General features: G+C 43.7%; 1 protein-coding gene across 3 annotated transcripts in view; it reads left to right on the top strand.

Annotated features, from left to right (window-relative positions):
* Positions 1-21,034, top strand: part of LOC140430793 (Golgi apparatus protein 1-like) — a 200,069-nt gene that overhangs the window by 103,931 nt on the left and 75,104 nt on the right. For all 3 annotated transcript variants that reach the window (XM_072518489.1, XM_072518490.1, XM_072518488.1), the window contains exon 5: positions 10,227-10,412. In XM_072518489.1, coding sequence (XP_072374590.1) covers positions 10,227-10,412 — 186 coding nt within the window. The remainder of the gene's footprint in view (positions 1-10,226; positions 10,413-21,034) is intronic.

Below are 21,034 nucleotides of genomic sequence, written 5' to 3'. Positions count from 1 at the left end.
ATAGGATCAGGATCCGACGAACTAAGTTTTCAGTCATCTGCCCTGATGCTACCTCATGTGACTTGGTGTCAAGTTTTGCTTTATAACGTTCTTGAGAAGTGCCGTGGGACATTGTACAAAGTGTTAAAACATTACAAATTGTTGGTATCATGGAGTACAAATGTTACTGTGTTTTATAAAATGGATGATTGTCACGGACAATCTGCTTAGTGGTGAGTAAAATACAGCACTGCTGCCTCACTACGCTGAGGTCCCAGGTTCGATCCTGGCCCTGGGTCACTGTCCGTGTGGAGTTTGTACATTCTCCACGTGTCTGCGTGGATCTCATCCCCATAACCCAAAAAGATGTGCCGAGTAGATGGATTAGCCATGCTGAATTGCCCCTTAATTGGGAAAAAAATGATATTGAATAAAGCTTGGTTGCTAGTTTTCAGATGTAGATTCGTAATTTTTTTTTAGCGTACAGTTGTTGCCAATGGACTGAAATTGAATGTGGAAATTGAATATTTTTTAGGAGCGGCTGTTGAATTAGAACAAAAATGGAACCATGTGACAATATATAAACCATTTTTGACTAATGCCATGTCAGAACTTTGTTTGGAATAATTTTTTTTGTCAGATGAGGTATGCTTTAATACCTAAAATTCAGCAGGAAAAAAAAATTGAAACATATAATTTAAAGCTTCAACCGTTGCCAAACTCCCAACTTTACTAGCTGTTCAAAGTCCTGAATGTCTGCTGACGGATTACATTTTGCTTTGTAAGTATTAATCAATGAACCGTGTCAGCATGTCACAAAGATCCTATAAACTGATCTGTGTTGAATGCTCATACCTTTGTGCCACAATACAATTCCTTCTCCCCTTTCACAGGCCAGCATTTGGGACCAATTTCTCCTTTCTAATTGTCTCATCACTTAATATGCTTTTCAAAATGTGTTCTCTTTGCATCTTCCTATATAAATGCCCTGATTATACCAAGTTAAAAGAGTAGTTAAGATTTTCCATAGGGAAATACCAGCTGTTGAGAAACTCCAGCCATTAATTGGGGAGGTACCCTTTGGAACCACAACTCTTCAGCAATAGGCACAAACCTAATGATAGCCAATTAGAGTGGCCAATGAACTGAAAATGGTTTTAATTGCTTGCTCTAATATCAACTTTAATTTCTACTGTACAACATCAAGGCTGGTGCACAAGGCTGTGCCATTAGTATATGAATTGTAATCAGTCGCCTGGGGCTGCCATTGTAGGCATGGTAATCAGTAGTCTGATACCGAGTAAATAGTTTTTTATAGGCTTGGTAAAGATGAACTATGACTTCAGTGGTGCCAATTTATCTGAAAACAGATACATTGGAGATCTTTCGACCTTTGATCCATGCTCCTCATCAGCTGTCCTGGAACCAAACTATGAGCGATGAGAAGGATTGATCAACCCTAGGTCTCTGCCTGTGGTTGTGTTTGAGCTGATTCTTGAAGTACTGCATTGTGGTCTCAACCTCAAATTCTCTTGTACACTCCTGCGCCTTTGGTATCTTCAAGGTTATGTGTTCTCTGGTATGTGAAGCAAGAATTGAGAATGATTCTTTGAGAATATGGTTCAAACTTTATTGTTGCCTACTTTACAGGCATGAAAATGTTTTTCCAGGCTCCAGCTGCCCACTGTGTTGTTGCTCGTTTTAGCCTTAGTTTACTTTATTCTTATTCTGTCACCGTTGCTCATGAGTCGCCAGGTATCTTTCTGATACCGCCACGTGGTTCAAGTCCAAGTAATGATTAATAATGCAACACACCGCTTAATAAGAGTTAAATCAACGCTCATTTATTATATACAGCAATTAATACTTATACAATAATCCTACTTCTAGACTACTACCTACCACTAAAGGCCAATACTTAACTTTGGAAATGGCCCACCAGGTCAGGGAAACGAATGGTCTTTCGAATTAGTTCTGAGCCTGCGGGATTCAAAAGCTGGTACAAGTCGATAGTCAGGAGCGCCTATCTGGTAGCGATCGCTGGAGTAACACTTACAGTTTCTTGTAGAAGGGTCTCGAAGGTTGCGAGCAGGAAGAGAAGGGTCGATTTGAACGGCCCCTATTCTTATAGTCCCCAGGGGCTTCCCGCCTCTCGGGGCGGACCTTGTACCTGGTTCCAAGTGATTGGACTTGGTCCCAATCACTTGGTTCGATATGCTCCAATACTGGAGCGATTCTTTGGTGGTCGTTTACCTTTCTTTGTGTTAGCCCCTGCTGGCGCCGAAAGGTCTGGGTCGGCTTTGAGTTGCTAATTTGTAGCAATTGTTCCCGGGGATGGCTGCTTAATATGCAGATGGCTGGGGTTGTTGTGATGTTGATGGCTGCAGGTATCGGTCTGGACTGACTGACTTCCCCAGAGGCGAATACACTGTGTTACCTGCAGCTGTCCGTTTGAGTCCTGTTGGCTGATTTTCCCATCAGCCTCTTCCGTTCGCCATTTTAAATCGGGGTTTGACCATTCTAATCAGGAGTCAGCCATTTTACATGGCTACATGAGATGAAATGAAATGAAATGAAAATCGCTTATTGTCACAAGTAGGCTTCAAATGAAGTTACTGTGAAAAGCCCCTAGTCGCCACATTTCAGCGCCTGTTCGGGGAGGCTGTTACGGGAATTGAACCGTGCTGCTGGCCTGCCCTGGTCTGCTTTCAAAGCCAGCGATTTAGCCCTGTCCTAAACAGCCCCTACATTGTCAATGAAGTGATTTAGCTAAACTCAATATCGTTCCTATATAAGAAATAGGAGCAGCCCCTTGAGCCTACTGTGTTATTTAGTAAGATCATGACTGATATTCTACCTAAGCTCTTAATTTTCCTGGATGAACTTCATATACTTGATAACATCAGTGTCAAAAAAATCCAATTGATCTCCGCCTTCAAGACACTCTAATGAACATCCACAGCTCTTTGGGGTAGAGAATTGCACAGCTGTGCAGCCCTGGAAAACGTCTTCTTTCATCATAGTCCTAAATATCTTTCCAGTTATCATGAGACGACAGCCCCTGGTTCTAGAGTCACCCAGCTAAGAGAATCAGCGTCTCGGCATTTACCATGTCAAACCCCCTCCGAACCTTTGTATGTTTCAGAGATCACCTTTCGTCTGACCTCCAGAGTATAACTATTCTAATCGAACACTCTTCATTGCTCAACCCTTTCATCCCAGGAATCAATCTGGTGAACCTTCATTCTGCGCACATGAGCAATGTTATTTAGAAATAAACATTAACATACCATTAGCTTCCTAATTATTTACTGTACCATGCCTTTTAACCTTTTATTTCTTGTGCAAGGGCACCCAAATCTCTTTGAACACCAACATGTAAGGTTTCTCACCGCTTAAAAAAAACCTTAGTTTTTCCCACAAAACTGAGTACAAAACATCCATTTGTAGACTTTTTGTCCTCATCACAGTTCACTTTCCACCTAACTTTGAAGCAAATTTTGATATATTGCACTTATTGGCCATTCCTTGATGGATTGCAGTAACTGAGCATCGATTGACGGCCTGAGATGTCACTGCCTTCACCTGATCAGAGTTGGTCTGAAGCCTACTTCTCTGATCTGTTTTAAAAAAAATGTTTTTTTATTGGTTTTGTATTTGACTTGTAGCAACATTGGTGAATAAAGATTTAAATATTAAAGAAAAGAGAACAAAAGATCCAAGTAAAACACAGTATGACACAGCTAAAATGGGAAAACAGTGATCCGGTACAAATACATGGGAAACATATATACAGATTTGAGGCCTGTTAGCATTAGGCTCCCAGTTATCTATTTTTTAAAAAAATTCAGAGTACCCAATTCATTTTTTCCAATTAACGGGCAATTTAGCATGGCCAATCTGCCTAGCCTGCACATCTTTGGGTTGTGGGGGCGAGACCCACGCAAACACTGGGAGAATGTGCAAACTCCACACGAACAGTGACCCAGAGCCGGGATCGTACCTGGGACCTCGGCGCCGTGAGGCAGCAGGGCTAAACCACTGCGCCACTGTGCTGCCCTCCAGTTATCTATGATCACAGTCGCACTATTTACATGTCCCATGAACGTACCAGGGTCTTGTTTGAGGTCACCCAGGTGTGCCCCTCTTGTTGCTGGGGCCGCCCCTCCTGCGGTACCCTTTGGTCCCTCTGTCCTGCTTCCCCTGTGCTCTAGGTGGTGTCCTCCCCCTCCCTTCTCAGGATCCCCTCTTCCCTTATTGGATGCTGGTCACAAACAGGTCCTCGAACAGGTTGGTAAATTGCTTCCAAGTATTGCGGAAACCTGATGAATTTTATTTTTTCCAATTTGAGGCATTCTGCTAAGTCGGACAGCCAGTCCGCAGCCTTAGGTGGTGCTGTTGATCTCCAGCCGAGCAGGAGTCTCTGGCGGGTGGTCAGGGAGGCAAAGGCTAGGACGTCTGCCCCTCTCCCCGTAAAGTGTTCTAGCTGTTATGATACCTCAAAGACCGGCACTTGTGGGCATGGCTCCACCTTTGCCCCCACAACCTTGGACTTGGACATGACCTCGAAAAAGGCGGTCCAATACCCGACAAGTCTGGGACATGATCAGAACATGTGGGCGTGGTTGGCCAGGCCTCCATGGCCAATTCTCCATCTTCACATTTGTCATCATCTCCGGAAAGAACCCGCTCGTGTGTTCTGGTCAAGTGCACTACCTGAGCTGCATTAGGCTCAGACGGGCTAATGGAAGGTGAAGTTCATCCTATGCAGCGTTTCGATCCAAAGTCTTTCCCCTACCTACATGTCTAGTTCTTCCTCCCTGTCTCATCCAGCGGTGACTGTATCTCCTCCAGTAGTCGTCCATACATGTCAGCGCAGTTGCAGTCCCCTAATTCACCCGCGTGACAAAAGTCTGTCCAGAAGGCAGTGTCCTGGTAGCTGGGGAACGTTGCTGGTTCCTTGTGGAGGAAGTTCCTTAGTTGCATATATTGCAATGCATTCCCTTTTGGGAGCTGTAACTTGTCTGTCAGTTGCCCTAGAGCGGTTATCCTGCCGTCCATGTTTGGGTTCCCTACCATCAGTGTCTCCTTGTCCTGTCTCCAACTTTAAAGGAGGTATCTAATGTCGTGTCGATGAATATATGGTTCGTGCAGATGGGGGTCATGATGGATTTTGCTAGCAGTCTGTAGTCGTGCCTGAGTTGGTTCCAAGTGCGGCCACCACCACTGGGTTTTTTGAGTACTTGGCTGGTAGGAATCGGAGCGTGACTGTGGCCAGTGTCCGGAGGGATCTCCCTGTACAGGATAGCTCCTTCATTTTACCCGTTGTGTTTCTGGCTCCTTGACCCATCCCCTTATTCTCTCTGTGGTGGATGCCCAGTGGTATAGTTGGAAGTTCGGAAGTGGCAGGCGCCTTCCCCCGTGTTTCTCCTTTGTAGGATGCTTTTGCGGATCCAAGGAGGTTTTTGCCCCACACAAATGCCATGATTAATTTGTCTAACTTAGGGATGAAAATAGAGAGGGATCTGAACAGGAAGAGGAATCTGGGCACCACGTTCACTTTGATCATCTGCACTCTTCCCAGGGAGAAGCGGGAGTGAGTCCCACCTCTGCAGGTCCCTCTTTACTCGACAGGTTCCATTTGTGGATCCTTGATCAGAGAAGTAGACATTAGTGGTCCATCTGTGTCCATTATTGCTGTCCTTCCAGTTCGTTTTTACATATGAATTTGTCTGCTTCTCCCGGAATGTTGAAATAGTACTCCTTGTTGTACATCACCCAAAGTCTTGCCCTGTACACATTCCGAACCGCACTTTGTTCTTAAATAGAGCTGCCCTGACCCTGGTGAACTTGGCCTGGCACTTGACCAGATTGGCCCCGATGTCTTGCTATGCACGAATCCTATGCCCTTCCCATTTGCAGGACCGTGTGCACCTCACCCTGTTCAAAATTTGCTACTTGTGCTGAGATCTGTGGAGCTTTGTAATGACTGTTCGTGGTGGTTCTTCTGTTTTGACACATTCGTTGCGACCTGTGGGCCCTGTCCACCTCTGGGAACTTAGGTAAGCTTTCTCAGCCGACCAGCTTCCCTTGCAACTGTGCTATGTATTCTTATGGGTTTCTGTCCTCGGGTAGCCTGACAATCCTGAGGTTATGGCGGTGCAACCTATTTTCCTGGTCTTCCACCTTCTCCTTGATCGTTCCCTTGGCCGCCACCAACCTTGCCACTTCTGTCTCAAGCGAGGCGATCCGAACACTCTGGTCAGTGGCCACTTTATCCAGTTCCCCCACAGTTGCCTCCTTGGTCTCCAACCGCTGTTCCGTCCTCTCCAATGGCCATCTTCACGGTCACCATGAGGTCCTCCTCAATGGCGTCCCTAAGTTTCAGGAGATGTGTTAGGAGCTCCACCCATTGTTCTGTCGGTTGTTGGACCGGTATTTGTGTTGGTGATCCCTCTTGGTCCGCCATGTCCCGCTCTGCTTCACTCCTCATGTTTGCCGCCTGTGTCTTCCTCTCCTGACTCTTTTTGGCTTCTTGGTTGACTTGAGGTCATTTCCTCGGGTGGTTGTTCGTTCGGGTGGGGGAAAGAGACTGTTTTGTTGGCTTAATGGCTGATTTCCGGATTTAAAATAACTAAATTGAAGTTTCTGGAGATGAGCCACGTTTCGTGGGACTGTTCGCAACCCCCCAGGAATGTCTCTGATTTGTTCTTTTAGCATTCTCCCACTGGGGGCAAATTCACCAAAATGGCACTAACTGGATGTTGGCAGCCCCTCGCAGAATGCTTAAGACTAGACAAACAAGCATTCAGGAAGGCGGCAGTTGGTTAGTTTTCCTCTTTCTCTGTATTTTTTTAAAAGTTTGGGCCTGTTTGTTTTGCAAGAACAAAAAGGAAGGTGCTGGGGACAGACAGATGAAAGTTAGGGGGGGGGGGGGGAGTAGAAGAATGCTAATAAAGGTAGAAAACATTGTGAAACAGAGACATTTGCATGTTGGCCACTTATGATAATATTAGCTAGAGGGGTGTGAGAGGCTGAGCGTTTGTTTCTGCAGGGCAAGCCCAAGAAAAGTTGGAAGGAGCACAGATCCAGATGCCTTCGGTTCAAATGTATTGTTGGCAGTGACAATTGGTTTGAGCAATCCTTGGTCGAAGGCAGTTGGGTGTACATTTGATTTCCTTTTACTTAAGAACTGCTGTGCCCAGCAGTGATGGTGTGATGCTCCAAAGCCTTGAATCTTTACAAAGATCAGGAAACATTGCTGTCCCTGATGGTGCAAAATGATTAAAGGCATTGATGACATCTGTTTCCTCCTAATTGAATTATTTTCTATGTTGGCAATTGTTCCTGGACACAACTGCAGAATAAATTTACATTTGCTATTTTATCAAAAAATAGGTTGGAAACAGTCAAAGATATATCAGTTTATTTTTGCAGTGTTTATTTTCGTCAGAAAACAAATTAAGGTACTTTTTAATGGTAGTCTTTGAGGATTAGAACTAAATAGATCACTTCCTGCAGTGTAGAAGCATAGAACGGTTACAGCACAGGAGGCCATTTGAGCTGTAGACTCCTTTCTGTTCTCTGCAACAGTAACTGAGCTAGTCCCTCTTCCGCCACCTTTTCCATATAACCTGCAAATCTTTTCTCCTTAGAGGCTTATTTAATTCCCTTTGAAAGCTGTAATTTAATTTGCTTCCATGATACTCAGTGCATTCCTAACCTCATGTTGCCATTGGTTCTTTTTCCAATCACCGTAAACCTGTGACCTCCAGTTCTTGACTCTCCCATTGGAAACAGTTTCTCTATCTACTGACTCATGATTTTGAACACCTCCAGCAAGCGTGATCTCAACCTTAAGGAGAACAAACTCATTTTCACCAATCCACCTATATATCTCTGGAACCATTCTCACAAATCTTTCCTGCACTCTCTCTAAAGCTTTCACATCCTTCCTGTGCAGCGCAACCTCTGTTCCACCTTGATTTTACTCAGGAGTGATAACTCCGGCTTTAGTTCTGTATTCTTCTCTCCATTTTCAGAGAGCATTGAGGAGGACCATTGAGTGCCCTCAATACAGACTAAGGATTACATTTGGGACCTTCCTTGTCTGAATGGATCCATTTAATGCTGACTGGTATTTTTATTGATTAGATGTGACAACAGTTTTTAAGCACAAGCAGCACAAAAAAAAGTAATGTAGTGCACACATTTTTTAATATCACACAATGTAGACGCTGAAGATGAACTAAAATTTAGCCCATTTGAGTGCAAGAGTTCACAACTGTGCTTGAAATTAAATACTTATCTTTTCAGTTTCTATAAATAACTCTTTTCATTATCATCAAGGGGAAACCCACCAGGGAATGCTGCCAATTTTAGGTCTCTCTCATTTTCCCACGTGACAGTGAAAGTGCCTTTTAGATCCACGTGTTCCGTGCATTGATCAGTTACAGTTTGTTCAAGATTGGTCAACTTGTTTGCGCTATCTTTGTTGATTTCTCCTCAGCTTTTGATGCCATTCAAGCTTAGAGAAATTGGAAAAACTTTGACGTCAGTCCCACTCCAACTTTTGGATCAGTGATTTCTTTCATAACAGGACCTAGTGGATGTTAATTTCTAGGATTTACTTCGAGCCCATGATATCGAGTACTGAATCATCTTGGGGCTATGTATTTTCGCCTTTGTTTTTCATCCTCTACACGAGCGATTGTTGATCAGCGCACACATAAACCTGAAATATACGGATAATATGGTACTTGTGGGTCTGATGAGGAATAACAAGGAAAGCTATAGGTGCTCGGCGGAGAAGTTCGTAAAATGGTGTTGCGAGAATTCTCTTAAATGGAATGAAAACAAGACGAGAACTAATTTAGAGTTTAGGAAAAAGCTAATTATTATTATTCCTCTGAAAATTCATCTTGTTAACATTTAAATAGTTAGCACATACAAGTATTTAGATATCAAAGTAGATGATAAATTGAATTGGAAGAACTAGTGTACCGATGTGCTCGCCAAGGCAAATACAGATTATACTGCCTCAGAAAATTAAAATCCTTTTGAGTAGACCCCACAATCATGAAGCTTTTCTGTATGGCTGTAGTTGAATGGCATCCTATTTGGTGTCTCTCCTAGTACTGTGATCTTCAGAAAGGAGACTCTTTAAGGGTACAGGTAATATTGAATTAAGTTTGATGAGAAAATCTTCCACAAAATCTGCTGTCAAAGAATTTTGAGTGACTGAAGAGTGTCATGAACAATGAGAATCACCTTGTCTCAGTATACTGTTGTTTGTTTGTGGAAAAGACAACAATGCAAGACAAATTGGTTCTTGGACTAGTTTGGTGCTCTTGTCTGTAAGAACTTTTAACAGGAGTTTGAATGAATTAGGAGATGCATTCATGGGGCTTACTGATTATTTTAATACATTGGATTAGTTTTAATATGTTTTAATTGAAGTTAGACCTCTGTGATAGGGTAATTTTACTTTTATTAATTTAATGTATCAGAAATGAATTTCCAAATGGACAATAAAGTGAAATTGAATTAACTGATGGCTTCTCAAACGTCCCTCTGCAGTCCCGCCCCCCACCAAACCCCCATCCCCATACAGCTGAGCCAGCCGTTGTGCCATGAACTCTGGCTGCAGACGCCCCCCAGAGAAACCAGTTGTCTCATTGTTCAGAACTGAATATTGATTGGAGAGTCCTGCAATACTTGTTTGGTTCTTAACTGCCTGGTTGTAACCCATTTCCTCTCTGGTTACCTCGCCTTCAGCTGCAAGGTGGCTACATCTAGAAATGTGTTCTTCACAAAACTCTCAACTTTATGAATGCACCTCAGTGACACCGACTGCTCCTCAAGCTCTGAAACCTAGAGCTTTAAACTATAAGACCATAAGATTTTTTTTTAAAAAGAGTAGAATTCGGCCATTCAGCCCATTCGATCATGGCTGATATGTTTCTCATCCCCAATTTTTATCTTTGAGAGTTTAGGTTTAATTTATTGTCTGGATTCGCAGTTCATTTTCAGTCAGTCCATTGGGCGAAACGTAATGCAATGTAACAGCACATGGCTATAATGAACATTGTTTGATCGTGTGGCAGGGGAGGTGTGTTTTAGTTGGGAACAACACTGAAATATGTCTAGCGACTAGTTGGTAGACAAAGATCTGTAATTAGCTAAGACAGATTGGCTGTCCTGGTGGGGTGTGGAACCTTTCTAAATTGTTTGTTCTCTCAAAACAGGATGCACATTCACAGGGAGAAGTGGTATCCTGTTTGGAAAAGGCTTTGGTGAGCGAAGACAAAATTATTTCTGATAACTGTAAGAAGGCCATCCTGCGTGTAGCTGAACTCTCTTCAGATGATTTCCACCTAGACAGACACCTGTACTTTTCCTGCAGAGATGATCGAGAGCGCTTCTGTGAAGATGTAAGTTGATGTTTTAATTGCTTGGATTTTGTACATTAATGCCATGGGCTCTGATTACGTCTTAATTACCTGCAAAGACTCTCATTCAAAGTATCGTCTTGCATTATTGACTTTGTCGATATATATGTGTCTGGAACCCACCTCTTCATTCACGTGAGGAAGGAACTGTGCTCCGAAAGCTAGTGATTCAAAACAAACCTGTTGGACTTTAACCTGGTGTTATAAGACTTCTTAATGTTAAATGTAAGCTATTTCTTTGTTGCTAATATGTTTAATTTGGTGTTTAAATTGAAGTTTGTTTAACCATGAAAGCTGTTTACTGGCCAGTGGTGCAGTGGCATTTCTTCAGTTTCACCAAATGCAAATTGTGTTCTAGTCCGGGATCTTGATCAAAGATTGGAGTTCTGGTTTGGATCTGTAACACACCCCAGAGAAACAGCTAGTCTCACCATTAATCCGAACTGAATATTGGTTGGGAGTGAGTTGCATTTGGAGACTCCTGCAATATCCGCCTGGTTCTTAACTGCCTGGTGATCACCCATTCATTCCTCTTCTGGCTATAAATGTGCTATCCAATGAGGGCAATGTTCAGTAATAGATTTTCTTTATGTTGTAAAGTTTATTTTGCTGGAACAAAACGGTGAAGGGTTTGAAGTGGGGGTAGGAGGGAAAGAAGAAAGGAATAGAGGAGAATAAAAACCCAAAGTGCCTATGTACGGCAACAATTTTCTTTCAATTGGCACTAGCATTTATTGTCAAATGGAATCGGAAACTTGCGTTTAAAGCCCATTGAAAAATATTTTGGATGTTGCCTCGCAATCAAAGATGTTTGAAAGGATCATGAACATGAAAGAGTAGAATGTGAAAACAATGATTCATTTCACATCAACATCACCCCCTGGGATGTAACTCTGTGCGGTAAATTCTGGAACTGGAATCCATGCGCTGAACATGCAGGTAAAAATGGTGTCATGACATTTAAGATCATGCCTGATGTCCAATTTTTGCAGTTTGTTTTCCCATAGTTGAATACTCCTTGCTGACAGGAGAAGCTTAAGGGAGTCGTGCAGGATATCAAGCATGCTTTTCATAGAATTTACAGTGCAGAAGGAGGCCATTCGGCCCATCGAGTCTGCACTGGCTCTTGGAAAGAGCACCCTACCCAAGGTCAACACCTCCACCCTATCCCAGTAACCCCACCCAACACTAAGGGTACTTTTGGACACTAAGGGCAATTTATCATAGCCAATCCACCTAACCTGCACATCTTTGGACTGTGGGAGGAAACCGGATCGGCACCTGGAGGAAACCCACGCACACACTGGGAGGATGTGCAGACTCCGCACAGACAGTGACCCAAGCCGGAATCGAACCTGGACCCTGGAGCTCTGAAGCAATTGTGCTATCCACAATGCTACCGTGCTGCCCTGGCCTATTTTATCTGGCCTATTAGCATTTTGAACCTTTTTCAAATATTTATCAAACCCAAGTCGGTTCCTGAACAGAAACCTGCAGAGAATAGCACATGGCTGACATCTTGGGACAGTTACAAAAAGAATAGCTCTTTAGGTCATAGCAGTCGATCCTGTTTTTTCCCAAATAGATATAGGGAGCAAACAAGGGTGGCAAAAATAATTGAGCATCAGCATGTAAGAGAGAAGGCATGGATTTATCCTTGGAGCAGTTTTGAAATTATGCCATTTCTGGGGTTTATAATTTGCAAGGTTAGCAAATCTTCTATTTGCAGTATCGAAATATTTTTGTGTAAGCATGGCCACACATCTGCAGTGTAAGGGAAATATATGGTCACAGAGTAAAGATCAACTTAGTAGGCAATTAACTTTTGTCATGAATCTGCTCTGAGGCAGCAGTAGGGAGTATGCAAAATGACCTCAATTGGTATGTGCCACCCGGTAACGAGTTTCATACGGCAGTTGAGATAATCAAGTGTGAATAGTTTATAGAGGACAAATCGATTATAAACGATTGGGAAGGTCCCCGAGATATACATACATGAATGTATAGTGAAGGAAATTGGTGGGGTAGACCGCTGAATACACAGAAGGCATTATCAAAGAACATCAATGGTAAAATTGCCCAGATCCTGGAAAGCTAGTGGTGGCAGTTACCATCTAGCAGTCTCAGAAAACAGACAGGCCAGTTTCCAGCCACCAAGCCCAAAAGCCAAGATTACAGCAAACAAGCTGCTAAATCTTGGAGCCAAGGCAGTACAGAACTTTTGTAACAGTTTAAAATATCTTCGTTAGACCAGGAAAATGGTGGTTCCTGGATTTGAGTATCACCCCCTGTATTGTGTGGTAACTATGGCTGATTATTCAATATAGATGTTGGTTGGGGCACAGGAGAAATCGGAGTTCAGGTATCATAGATACATTGTGTAACATGGGGTACATTCAATATTTGCGTGAGAGTAGAGTAATCCTGTATGTGTATTTGTCTTTAATAAATAGTTTTAATTGTTACACGACTGGGCTATTTATTCTACTGGGGTTTCACTTGTCTCCTCACACCAACACAAAACTATACACCCTGATTAACTGGTCTTCCAAGTTGGGATACCCTCACAAATAACATCAGTGTGCTTGGTGACACTTTAGGGAGACTGCATGTCTCGCCAAACAGGAGATGATGTGACCTACCTGTTCAATGATGATGCTTCAGGAGCAAAAACCTGTAATAATTATAACTTTTTGGGAGGTTGCCGATAGACCTGGGAATGTGGTGATGTCTGAAGTTTGCAGATTTTCAGTAGTTTTTGTGTTTGTCCTTGGAATTGCAGAACTGCAGCATCGTTAATCTTCAAAGGTATTCTGATGAGGAAATTTTAAATGTTATTGTTACTGACTTCAGAACTGGAAAGTGGCCTCCTATGTAGAAGATACATTGAATTTTCAGCACTGAAACAAGCCCTTTAGCCCAACTAACCCAAATTGGTGTTCATTCTCCATACACACCTCCCACCTCGTTATATCAGACTATATGGGGAGGACTTCAGACTATGAGGAGGCAATGTCGTAGTGGTATTGTCACTCGGCTAGTAATTCAGAGATCCTGGGTAATGCTCTGGGGACCTGGGTTCGAATCCCATCAGGGCATATGGTGGAATTTGAATTCAATAAAAATCTGGAATTAAAAGTCTAATGACCACAAAACCATTGTTGATTGTTGTAAAAGCCCATCTGGTTCACTAATGTCCTTTCGGGAAGGAAATCTGTCGCCGTTGCCTGGCCTACATGTGACTCCAGACCCACAGCAAGCAATGTGGTTGATTCATAGAATCATAGAATTTACAGTGCAGAAGGAGGCCATTTGGCCCATAGGGTCTGCACCGGCCCTTTCAAAGAGCACCCTACTGAAGCCCACGTATCTCCCGTAACCCAGTAACCCCCACTTAACATGTTTTTTGACACTAGGTGCAATTTCGCATGGCCCATCCACCTAGCCTGCACATCTTTGGGCTGTGGGAGGAAACCGGAGCACCCGGAGGAAACCCACGCAGACACTGGGAGAACGTGCAGACTCTGCACAGACAGTGCCCCAGCCGGGAATCGAACCTCGGACCCTGGGGCTGTGAAGCAACTGTGCTAACCACTATGCTACCATGCTACCTGAATCTTAAATGCCCTCGGGGATGGGCAATAAATGCTGTCCCAGCAATGCCCATATCCCATGAATGAATTTAAAAAAAGATTAGCATATCCTTCTATTCCTTTCTCCCTCATGTGTTTCTCTACCGTCCCAATAAATACATTAGTGCTGTTCGCATCAACTTCCTATGGCAGCACATTCAAACCATTATTTGGAGAAAGAGGAAAGATGTTTCTCTTGAATTCCTTATTGGATTCATCAATGGCCATTATGTTCATAGGCACTAGTTTTGGTGTTTTTCACGAGTGGAAATATCTTTAGGTGGCACAGTAGTTAGCATTGTTGCTTCACAGCTCTCGGGACCAGGGTTCGAATCCCGACTTGGGTCACTGTGCAGAATCTGCACGTTCTCCCCGCTTCTGCGTGGGTTTCCTCCGCGTGCTCCGGTTTCCTCCCACAAGTCTTGAAAGTGCTTGTTAGGTGAATTGGATATTCTGAATTCTCCCTCTGTGTACCCGAACATGTGCCGGAATGTGGCGACAAGGGGCTTTTCACAGTAACTTTGTTGCAGTGTTAATATAAGCCTACTTGTGACAATAAAGATTATTATTATATTATTATTTACCTCATCCAACTCTTGGATAATTTTAAAGTTCACCATCAGGTCACCGCTCAGCCTTTCCTTTTCTAGAGTAAAGACCTGTAGCCATTGCTGAAGGGGTCAACCGTTCAATTCAAATATTTAGTAAATTTGTTTAAACAATTTTGAATTCTTCTATATCTTTGTTACTGATCAAAACTGTGCACAGTATAGCAGCATGGCCTAACCAAGCTTCTGTGCAAATTTAATGTCTGATTTTTCAGACTTTCGATTTTTCAGACTTTCAATTCTCTCTCTAGAATTGAACCCCAATGTTTTCATTGTCATTTTAATATCTCTATTCGCCTGTCTTGGTACTTTTGGTAATTTGTTCATCTGTGCTCCTCTATCCCTTAGTCCTCTACCCCAATTCAACACACCTTTTTTCTAAGGGTGGTGCGGTCTTCTATAAAAATACACATCAGACTGATCTACATTGAAATTAATTTGCCAATTCCTGTAAGTTATTAATATTGTCTTTGTCGCAGCCCTCCTGAGTATTAGCTATACCCCAAAATTTGGTGTGATCTGCAAATTTTGTATATTTACTTTGGATTGCTGAGCTCATATATCTTTTGAAAGTATTTTTATTCCAAATTTTCAACATTTTTACAATTTACAACAGTAACAAAACCCACCCAAGACATAAAGCCCCCCCACCCACCCATATAACCCCCTCCCTCAACAGTCAACGGTAACCAACTCTAAAATGGAAAATGAACAATCCCCAACTTTTGTAGAACCCATCACTCACGCCGCCCGCCCCCTGAGCAACTTTCACCTTTTCCAGGACTAAAAACTCCAGCAGGCCCCCCCCCGCCATTGCGAGGTGCTGGTTGGAGAAGCTGACCTCCATACCAACAAGATCTGCCGATGAGCAGTCAGTGAGGCAAAAGCCAAGACACCTGCCGCCACACCTGTCTGAAACTTGACACTCCAAAATTGGCTTCCAGGGGACCAGGCTCAACATCAACTTGCGAAACCCCCCAGATGGTGCTGAAGACCGCCCTCCAAAACCTTTCCAGCTTCGGGCAGGACCAAAACATATGTATGTAGTTCGCAGGGCCCCTCCCACATCATTCACAGACATCATCTCTCTCCTCCCCCCCCCCCCTTTCAAACAACTGAGGCAAAAAGACCGGCAGGCACTGAAATAAAAACAAGAATCACAGTAAAACTTTGAATTCCCCCCCCCCCACCTCTCTTCACCCCCAGAAACCTCCCGATCCACTTCCTCTTGCAAACCCAGTGTCGATCCCCTCCCCTCACCAATCACACCTCCCAGGTCCATCGCAACCTGCATGACCCAGGCTCCAATGACTGCAGCCCCTCTACCATGACACTTCCCATTCACTAGCCAACCTTCATTTGCTCCTGTGGTGACCCCTGCCAGAGCCTCCCCACCCCATCCTCAATAACCCAGTCTATCATGTCCAAAAAACCCACATCCCTGAAACGAAGAAGAAAGCACATCCATAAGAAGAAACACGAGCACATGCAACCCCCACCCCCCCAGCCGAAAAGACCAAAAAAAATTTCCAAAGAGAACGGTCAAAAATAAAACATTCCCAGTCCACACCAACAAAGTCCAGCTGGCAACTCATCTCCACCCCAGTCCTTAACGAATGCCCTGCCGTCTCAAAATAAAAGTGCTTCGATTTGTGAGTCATTATGGCTGGTGATATGTCTGTGAGTAAGATTGTATGCAGTTAATAATGCGATCTCCAACCAGCTGGTGTTGTCAGTCCTTGGCCACATAATGTGGCAGACTCACCAGTTGGTAGTAAGGCGTACACAAGGACAGTCGGTTAGTTCCAGAGCAACCTAGCCCATATAGCATTCTGCATGTTATCCTTCCACGTGTTTAAGTAATAAACTTCATTCTAAGTAAGTCATCAGTTCTGTGAGCATCGTTGCAACAGCAAGAGAACAGAACACAACATGGGGCTGGTTTAGCACACTGGGCTAAATAGCTGGCTTTTAAAGCAGACCAAGGAAGACCAGCAGCATGGTTCAATTCCCGTACCAGCCTCCCCGAATAGGCGCCGGAATGTGGCGACTGGGGGGGTTTTCACAGTAACTTCATTTGAAGCCTACTTGTGACAATAAGCGATTTTCATTTCATTTCATTCATGGTACCATTTAAGGAAAAAGCAGAAAAGACAAAGGAAACCAGGCCAAAGAAAAAGGAAGATTCTTCAACCTACCTGGTAAACTACAGCATGTGATGACTCAATGCAATAAAAGACGGTGAAGCTTGGGATGGAGAGTTTAAAGACACCCCACCAGCTTCAAGTATCGGGTAACATAGACTAAAACTGGCGCGGTTTCAAACAGCCATTTAAGCTCTATGTTTCGGCCCCTGGCCTGCACGCACTGCCCGACGAAAGGCGCATTGCTTTGCTGCTCACGGTGGCGGGTCCACAAGCAATCAAAATTTGCTTTTGATGGCAAAGAGGAACGCAAGAGATACAATCAAGTGATGGAGTACTTTGATCGGCATTGCTCTTCAAAACCCAGAAACCTGGCAAATGTTTCAACAGTTTTGTTACTGACTTGAGGCCGAAGGCGCAGTCCTGCAAGTTCAGTAATCTAAAATCTTCAATGATCCACGACCAAATAGTATTTGGCATGTCAAATGACAAGCTCCGTGAAAGATTGCTGCAGGAAGAAGATTTGATATTGGAAAAAGCAATTAAGATTTGTCATGCGAGTGAGTTAGCTGCACAGCAAATCAGTACACTCAGCTCAAAACGTTTTGGCTCCAACATGGAGGAAAACACTAGCGCTATCAGCACTGTGATGCAGTTCCGTAAAATACATGGCGGCCATTTTAAGTGGCCGACTGGGTCCGCCATCTTATGCCAGAAATGTGGCAACCGACATGGCCCACGGCAATATCCAGCATATGGAAAAGTATGCTCCAGGTGCGGCCGAATGAATCACTTTACGAAACAATGTTTTTCACGTCCTTCAATGGACCAAATCAGAGCAGTTATTGCAGTGGAGGAGGTGTCTTTAGAAGAGCAGTTCTATATTGATCTAACTTTAGAAACTGGCCTGAGCAGTTCAAACGAAACGAATGAAGAAATCCTTCTGATTAGTCCTGAGTGGCTGTATGGTCCAGACAACGAGTGGCCAGACGGTTACTGAGCCTCGCAACAAGATATGCTGATGCACTCACTCGATGAGAAGCAAGCGCAAGACGACAAATCCAATGAGGCGTTGGAAGAGCCAAAGGGAATTCCAGGCTTCTGGTTAACAGCAAGAAGGTGTGTTTACTCAGTGGCATGATACAGGAGCATGATGAGCCCATATTAAAGCATCTACAAAATGTGAATGTTGAATGTTGAGAGCGTACACAGCTGATAAGCTTCACTCTGGAGTTTACGTTTGAGCCAAATGGTATTTTACAAATGAGGTAATTATGAAAGCATACCAGTTGGAATTGCGCCCGGACGAATAGAGGTTCTCATTTTGTGACGAATCAGAAATCACGGGATGCACCGGGTGCTAGATTGACTGGAAGAAAAGAAAAAATGACACATTGAAGACCATTAAAATGAATCCGAAGCATAACGGTTGGAGCACTCGCGAAATGGTTATGAAAACTGTACCAAATGGCTCATTCTTCAATTTCTTCAGACCTCCAGACGCTCCGCAGCATGGAATGTTAAATAAAAGTTCTGCATCAAGACCCGCTGCTGACGTTGAAATTGGTCGGATCCTGTGTGAACACACAATTCCATGTGCAATGCCGTATTTACAGGAGATGTTTTTGCTGATGAAACAGACTCTGAAGATGAGTACCTTGATGAATCATACCAACACTATGAAGACAATGAAGTAAGCAAAGGTTTGGATGATGAGCTGGAAGAACATGAAGCGCTAGTAAAGCTGTTTTGCGGGAGAGATGGCAAGCTCAGTGAGGGAGCCTGTGCAGCGCTACATCGGTGATTTGACGGAAATGATGAGGTGATTGCAAGAGACGCCCAGCCTGTGCCGGACAGCGAGAAGTGTGAATACTCTGAGATGGCGCACATAGAAATGGACAGCAAGATTTCAGCAGCAGACACCTCAAGACGAAACTGATGTAGTTCCCGAACCAACTGAAAACATAAAACATTTTTACCAATTCTGGAGAACTAGCTCCAGAAGCAAAGGGAGAACCATCAAAGCCCCATGAAGAAGTTCTGGCAGTGGACTCGCTGAGACGCGAGGCTACTCCACCGCAGGAGCAGTTCGAAGAGCAAATGACTGCATCCATATGCAGTTCCACGGCGATGGATGACACGTACATAATCCATGACAAGGATGAACCATGGCCTGTATCTGTATGCAGCGCCATGACAATAGTTGATACTGAATCTGGATACAATTCCACGGCTTTGGATGACACGTACATACTATTACACGATGAGGATGAGTCCCTGCCTGGGCTATCTGATGAGGTGTGCATAGTGATATCAAGTGACGAGAAGCCATCATTTGGGGCTCAAACACAAGATGAAGGGGCAACGCCCAGCGCTGAGGATGCTAATCCTACCCAGATACCAGAGTGTGAGCCAATCCAGACACCAGATTGTAATCCAACTCTGATAGTAGTGTGAGAGGCTCTGCAGCTGGTTATTGAAGGTGCTGACTTAATTACCACGCCACAGTCCCTCTAAAGCACGCCAACACGAGACGTCTCTGCAGACAACCCACAACACTCTGATTCCATGGTGCAGGCCAGCGACAAGGGTGCTTGCTACCAGAGCCAAACGAAAGACGAAAAGCACTCAAAAAATAGCTCACAAAAACTACAAAGGAAGTGGTCGCAAATTGGCACTAAAAACAAAAAAGAGGAAGAGAAGGAGAGTGGGGCACTCCACTGAAGATACCAAGAAAGAAGATAGCGTCAATGTGGCCGACAGGCCGGAGACCACACAACAGAGCAGCAGCAGAAAGTATCGCGAGAGCAACGCAGCAGCCAACAGCATTGAGCAAAGAAACGGAAGAAGCTGAAGACACCAGGATGACCAACAAGAATACCAGGTTTCAAGATGCATCGCCTAAAATGGCTAAAACATGAAAAAAGTCACAAAAAACAGTATTCCAGAAAGCTGACAAGACTTCAGACGATGGGAGCAAAGGACACTTGTAACAGGCATATCATGTAAATTAATGGCACAGTTAAATCAATGCACAGTTAAATCAATGTATCATGTATATTAAAGCTTGATTAGATCTTTAAGACAGACACATGCCACATGTGATGATAGATGATGCAAATAATGTTTCTGTACATGACAAAGGATGTTTCTATGTATAAGTGTTGACATCTTCAAAGGAAGAGGAATGTGGTGATCTGTCTGTGAATAAGATTGTATGCAGTTAGTAATGCGACCTCCAACCAGCTGGTGGCGTCAGACCTTGGCCATGTGATGTGGCACATTCACCAGTTGATAGTAAGATGTACACAAGGACAGTCGCACATCGGGTAGTTCCAGAGCAACCAACAAGAATACCAGGTTTCAAAGTGCATCGCCTAAAATGTTCATATAGAATTCTGCATGTTATCCTTCCACGTATTAACTAAAGTCATCAGCAGTTCTGTGAGCATCATTGCAACAGCAAGACAACAGAACACCACAACTCTCCGCTTCGCAGGGTAGACCACTCCAAACCTCACCATCAGCTGTCCAAAGGCTCGTTACCTTATTGCCAACTCTGCTGCCAGATCTTGGTATATACATATACCAAGGCCTTCCCACTCACATCCCACCTTTGCTTTGTCCAGCTCAGAATCTACTCCTTCACATGGTAACTGTGGGAGCAGACTATGACCGTCTTTGGTGGCTCATTTGTTTTAGGCACATATCTTTTGGACAGAAGCTTCAGAGATTTCTTTGCCATTTTCTTAATCATTGTGCTGCATTCATTAATGTATTGGTAACAGGTTTTATTACATTTTTTAAAAAAGTCTACATTTACAATTAATATTGCGACACCAAAGGCTTCACAGAGGCTTAATTGGGCAAAAATTAATGTTGGGACAAAGGAGATATTTGGAGTGGACAAAAGCTTGACCAAAGAGGTCGTCTGTTTTGAGGAGGGTCTTGGATGAAGAACAGGATGGTGATGTAGTGGTTTTTGAGGCTTTCCAGAACATGAGGCCTCAATGGCATAGGATACGGACAAAGGAGCTGATGTTTCTGAATTTAGGATGGTGTTGATTGGTGGGAGTAGTGGGAGGTCACCGGAATGAACCCCACTGTGTACAGTTTCTGATTGGCAAGTTCAGACAGAGAAGGCTGTGGTGTCTTCCACTGGGACAGAGAAAAGAATAATCTGATGGGGTGCTTGACTGGGTGGTACTTTGTCGTAGCTG

The sequence above is a fragment of the Scyliorhinus torazame genome, chromosome 10, assembly GCF_047496885.1.
Source record: "Scyliorhinus torazame isolate Kashiwa2021f chromosome 10, sScyTor2.1, whole genome shotgun sequence".
NCBI classification, from domain to species: Eukaryota; Metazoa; Chordata; class Chondrichthyes; order Carcharhiniformes; family Scyliorhinidae; genus Scyliorhinus; species Scyliorhinus torazame.
This window is presented reverse-complemented; position numbering and strand designations above follow the sequence as displayed.